This window comes from Spea bombifrons, chromosome 4 (genome assembly GCF_027358695.1).
Source record: "Spea bombifrons isolate aSpeBom1 chromosome 4, aSpeBom1.2.pri, whole genome shotgun sequence".
In the NCBI taxonomy this organism is placed as follows: Eukaryota; Metazoa; Chordata; class Amphibia; order Anura; family Pelobatidae; genus Spea; species Spea bombifrons.
In genome coordinates this window covers 57,472,368-57,478,197 of record NC_071090.1, presented here as the reverse complement: position 1 = coordinate 57,478,197, position 5,830 = coordinate 57,472,368, and the positions used below count along the sequence as shown (strand labels likewise).

At 41.1% G+C, this 5,830-nt stretch overlaps 1 protein-coding gene across 1 annotated transcript; it reads right to left on the bottom strand.

Moving 5' to 3' along the window:
- Nucleotides 1–312: 312 nt before the first annotated feature.
- Nucleotides 313–1,914, bottom strand: LOC128491374 (posterior protein-like). The gene has a single exon (XM_053463695.1). The coding sequence runs from the start codon at nt 1,912–1,914 to the stop codon at nt 313–315; it is 1,602 nt and encodes a 533-aa protein (XP_053319670.1).
- Between the last annotated feature and the right edge of the window lie 3,916 nt (nt 1,915–5,830).

Genomic DNA, 5,830 nt, shown 5'->3' with positions numbered 1-5,830 from the left:
TACATCTGCACCCAGTATAGTACCTTCAGTGTTCTTACTTTGCCAGATTGGTATTTCCTTACTCCACTGAGCACTTACAGTCAAGGTCACTTGTGGAATAAGAAATGCCTGAGACTGGGAGCCACCAAGTCCTACAAGAAATGTCTTTTTTGCCCCAGAAGGAGGACTTAATGGTAGATCGGTTAATGTCACTGAAGCTCCTGTATCAATCAGAATCTTAGTGTGATGTCCTGCCATAATACCATGCACATATGGACGTCCAGAATGGTCCCTAAATGTTTTACAAATAGGAACCATATCGTCCAGTGCTAGTCAATCTGAAATTAAAATTAGAGGAGCCTCGTCCCCCGGTTTCAGTTTGTGCTCATTAGTAAACACTCCCTGTACTGCCATCATTCTCAGAGCCTCCCGCACCGGACCATACAGATTGGTCCTAGGCAGAGGGTTAGAATGATGTTCCTGATCTGCCTTTTCAGGACTGTTATTTCTTTTCATCTTTACAGATCCTCTTTGATCACTTTCTTTGACAGACCAAGAGGGGGATGGACTAACATGCCATCCCTCAGTCACCCTTTGGTCTCTCTTGGCCTTCCAACATTCTTTCTGTCTATGACCAGGTTTATTGCAATAATAACAAATACCTCTGAAGGGAATCTCAGGTAGAGATTGCTTCCCTTCATTGGTAGTTACAATCGCAACCTTACGCTGTCCTATGACTCCTTTCCTCATTAAATTCTGCCTGGCCTTCCCTATGATGTTCAATACCCCTTCCAAAGTATCTTTTTCCTCTGCCATCATTTGCACTCCGGGGTCTAAGTAAGTGAATTTTTTTACTAGGTATTGCAGTAGATCAGGAGGAGTTTGATCTGGTGGAATGCGGTGGGTTAGCCGATAGACTTGCTCAAATTTGGAAGCAAAAACCCACGGATCATCTTGTAAATTCACCTTCATCTCAGCAAGTGAATGACTATCTAAATCTCTGTCTCCTGTTACAAATTTGGAGACAGCTCTAAGTCTGTCTCCCTCTGTACTCCATTTATCATCTTTAAACCAATCTCGGTCTCGATTAATAGGGCCATTTATGGGTGGATTCAATCTACATGCAATGCTGCTTGGGACCCACATTTTAAGCATCATACATGCCTCTTTAGGAGAGAGCATATATTGTTTAACTGCTGACTCGAAATTGGACATGTTTGAAAGGACATCTGTTTTGCAGTCATATGGGGTAAAGAGGGGCTTTAACTTCATCAGCTGTTTCATCGCCTTATCTCTATCCTGCTGCTGTAGAATTTTAGCAGTTTGCAGGGTGGCAGATATCCTGCTTTTAACACTAGGTGAAACAGATAAAGGGTCCATAAAATGTGGTATTGCTGGCTTTGTTACAAGAGGGGTTAATACAGGGATACCACCATTATCTAGCTCATCCAGTATACGGTTTCCTATGTTTGTTCCTGGGTTCTCATTCTCTACAATACTTTGTGCCTCTTCTTCTTCTCCACATGTTTCCCCCTGGCTGCATACAGCAACTGGGGTTTGCGTGGCTAAACATGTCCTAAGGGATGATATCAACTCTCCTCTCGCTTCGTAATTGTCCTCTAATGTGGTTACATAATCTCCATTTAATCCACAGGTTGGACAATCACTATATTTACTTGTGTTGTTTATTATGGAGGCCACAGGCGTGTGCCCCACAAGTAGACGGTTCAACTGATTCCTCAATAACTTCAGCAACTTCATACAGTTCTGGATTTTCAGTCTATCTTTATTCAGGTACCACTTCTTATTGTCTACTCTGCAATTCTCTTTCTCACATTGCAACCATAAGCTATGCATTTGTTTAAATTCATTTTCATTTTCCATCATTAATGGGTCAAAAGTGCTAGCTTCCGCATACTGTGCTACAATTTCCATTCTTATATATCAAAAAACAAATTATAATTTACTCACACGACTTGTGTCTTCAGACTGCAGGCAATCAAATGGTGTGCACCCCACTTTGAATCCTCGGTCTGGATAAAACGTGATCCTCCAGAAATGATGTCCAGCTTACTAATTGCGTCTCACTCTGGTTGCCTCTTAGGATCTCTCACGTCTTGGCCCGAGACGTATTGCAGAAAACGCTTCCAGCAAATAAAACAAAATCGGTTCGATTATTTTGTCCCTTTTAGCTCACTTGTATCTGGAGAAAACTGGATTGCCCCCCCTTGCAAGTGAGCAAAAAGTGGTAAAAAATAATTACCTGGCTCGCCAAATGTTATAAATATAAAAACGTGTCTGTATTTTATGAATCTTACTGTAATGTTGGTTGTCAATCATGCCTTCCTTTTTACAATATATATATACCGTATTTGCTCGATTATAAGACGAGGTTTTTTTCAGAGCAAATGCTCTGAAAAATACCCCTCGTCTTATAATCGGGGTCGTCTTATAATCAGACCTCAAATAGGTCTGACTATGAGACAACTAAGATTCAGATCCCCCTGTCCCCCCCGTCCCACTTACCGGTGCTTCTGAGTCCCCAGTGTGCAGCCGGAGCTATTCGCGTAGACAACTTACGCTGCAGCCGGAAGGAGTTGTGGCTAGCAGCAGGGGTTGTCTGCATCCATCGCGCAGACCTTCCCTGGTTGTCAGAGATCAGAGTTCCCCGCACCGGTGACGCATTCTCTCTGACAGTCGGGGAAGGTCTGCGCGATGGACGCAGACAACCCCCGCTGCTAGCCACAACTCCTTCCGGCTGCAGCGTAAGTTGTCTACGCGAATCGCGTAGACATCTACACGCTGCCCCGGCTGCATGACAGGGGAGTCAGAAGCACCGGTAAATTTGGGGGGGGGGCAGGGGAGTGTTAAATGGGGGGCATAAGGCATTTCTGGAGGCAGTGTTCTATGAAATGCCTTTTAACCCCCTTAATGCCACTCTGCCTCCAGAAATGCCTTAAGCCTCCCTATGCCACTCTGCCCCATAATATGCCTTTTAACCCCCTTAATGCCAAAGTGGCATTTAGGGGTATAAGGCATTTCTGGAGGCAGAGTGGCACATAGGGAGTCAAAAGGCATATCATGGGGCACAGTGGCATATAGGGTTAAAAGGCATATCATGGGGCACAGTGGCATATAGGGGGTATAAGGCATTTCTGGGGCAGATGTGCATAGCTAGGGGGCAGGTTGGAAAATAGAAGGAAATAAAACCAAAATATTTTTCTCAATCATAGCTTTTATTTAAAAAAATCGTTTACATGAATTAACATTTACTGGTAAAACTTTTTTCCTATAGGGTCGTCTTATATTAAGGCTTTTTCTTTTTTTCCTAAATTAATATTCAGATTTGGGGGGTCGTCTTATAATCGAGCAAATACGGTGTATATATATACAAAAGGGTTTGCCATTGCTTCCCTTTCTCACCTATACACAAAAATAGCAATGTATTTTTTTCAGCCTATAGCTTTAATACTTATTAATATCTTATTTCATTTGAATATCGGTTCAGTGCCCATTTTATCTGTAATGATTTGTTCTGTACTTCTGAGACAGTCTGGATAAGGGTTAGTACTTTTGTGTTTCCTTCCATCCAATTTTTTGACAACAGATCAATCACATCAGCCATTGCTTTTTCGAAAATATTACTGCTATTCTAGATAGAAATGTCAAGTTCTGCTCATATTATCATAATTGCAAAATAGAACTGTCATGGAAGCCTCCGTGCCATGGGCTCCTGGAGGGGACTGAGTGCCATCCTCCTTACTACAGACTATGGGTCCTTTTAAAGAGTGCCATGTTATCCTTTTGTGTGTTATTAATAAAAATGTATTTTATTATTTCCTAACTGTTTACACACAGCACACTAAGGTCTGGGGGATAATCTAATCAAGACATTGTGTATTCCTTATTTTAGTGGCGTCTGTATCCTGCAGATGCAGATTAAGGGGGCGGTTTGCATCCCAATATCTTCTTTTATGTTAATGTGTGTTTTGCTGGATATATCCAGCCGTCTGTGTCTAAAATAATAAAATAAATCAGTTCTCCTCTTGTTGTACCTAAAGACTAGTCTTGCCTGGTTATTTGGGTACTGGATAGCGATATCCCTTTACTTCCATACATACATACTTCCTAACTCCCTTACTATTACTTATTACATCATTTCTCTAACTCCTTTACCCATTTAATTTGTACAGTTTTTAATGTAATGAATTCTTACATAATGCAAGGAAGGTTTACTTTACTGAGGGGTTGGTGGATTTGTGGATAAGCATTCCAGCAGAAGTAGCTTAAGGTCTACCCCTGAGATTTGTTTTCCTTTCCTCATCTTTACACCTCTCTTTACACCTTTAAGTTGCTGTTTTGGTTAAGATTTTATTTTTTTGTTAAAAAACAAGTTTGCACAAATATGGGCCAGCCCTTTCCTGCTTTGCTAGGGATGTGCCACCAAGTAGGAGTATCTTTGAAGCAGACACAAAATGTTGCAAGCATATGTTTGATTCAGACATGTAACAATGTTCTATTGTAGATATCGAGGACTCTTACAGCATGCTTTACTACGAACGTGCATTCTGACACCAAGAATTACCGTATTTGCTCGATTATAAGACAAGTTTTTTCCCAGAAGGTCTGCGCGATGGACGCAGACAACCTCCGCTGCCAACCGCACCTCCTCCCGGCTGCAGCAGTTGTCTACGCGAATCGCGTAGAGCTCTACACGCTGCCTGGACTAAGCACCGTGGACTCAGAAGCTCCGCTAAGTTTGGAGGAGGGAGGGGGAGTGTTAAATGGGGGGCATAAGGCATTTCTGGAGGCAGAGTGCTCTGTGAAATGCCTTTTAACCCTCTATACACCACTCTGCTGAAATGCCTTATATCTCCCTATATGCCACTCTGCCCCATAATATGCCCTTTAATCCCCTAAATGTCAGAGTGGCATATAGGGGTATAAGGCAATTCTGGAGGCAGAGTGGCACATAGGGGGTCAAAAGGCATATCATGGGGCACAGTGGCATATAGGGGGTATAAGGCATTTCTGGGGCAGAGTGGCAAGCTAGGGGGCAGATGTGCATAACTGGGGGGGCAGGTTGAAAAAAAAAAGGAAATAAAAACTAAATATTTTTCTCAATCATAGCTTTATTAAAAAAAATGTTCACATAGTTTACATGAATTAGCATTTACTGGTAAAACTTTTTTCCTATAGGGTTGTCTTATATTCAGGCTTTTTCTTTTTTTCATAAATTAATATTCAGATTTTGGGGGGTCGTCTTATAATCGAGTAAATGCTGTATTACACTTTACTTTAAAGTTCATTATCTAAGAGCATCTTAACAAAGCCATCCTAATTTTAACCCTATTTATAGGAACCAGTGCGTTAGCGTTAACATGGTTAAGTAGGATTGATTTTTGAGATTAACATTGGGTTTGTGAATAAAACTACATTTTCCCTTGAATTTGCTTAGGGATGGAAATCCCATCTGCAGCAGATAACAAATAGCATATTATCCAGTACTGTGCAGGTTAATACACATTCATGCAGCATAGCAATAAACCTTGTAAGACAAATCTCTTGCCATTTTTCACTATCTTTTTATTTTTAATATTTCCCTCTCGTATTGTTCTGCTAAGGAATATGTCTAACTTTTATATTGTGCTGCTAAAATGTAATATCTAATAAAATCAGACAGATTAGAGCAGTGTTGATAAATGACTCTGTCTGGTTTTTCTGTCTGGAAACTCAGTACAGTCAATGTCTGGGAGTGAAGATGAGGCAGCCAAAAAAAGAGAAATATCCATCCAGTGGATGAATTGCTTATGCTCCTTTTCTTATTAATACTAATCTTTATCAGACTAGC

Coding starts and splice junctions, on each gene's coding strand:
- LOC128491374 (XM_053463695.1), bottom strand. CDS start 1,914: ATGGAAATTGTAGCACAGTATGCGGAAGCTAGCACTTTTGACCCATTA.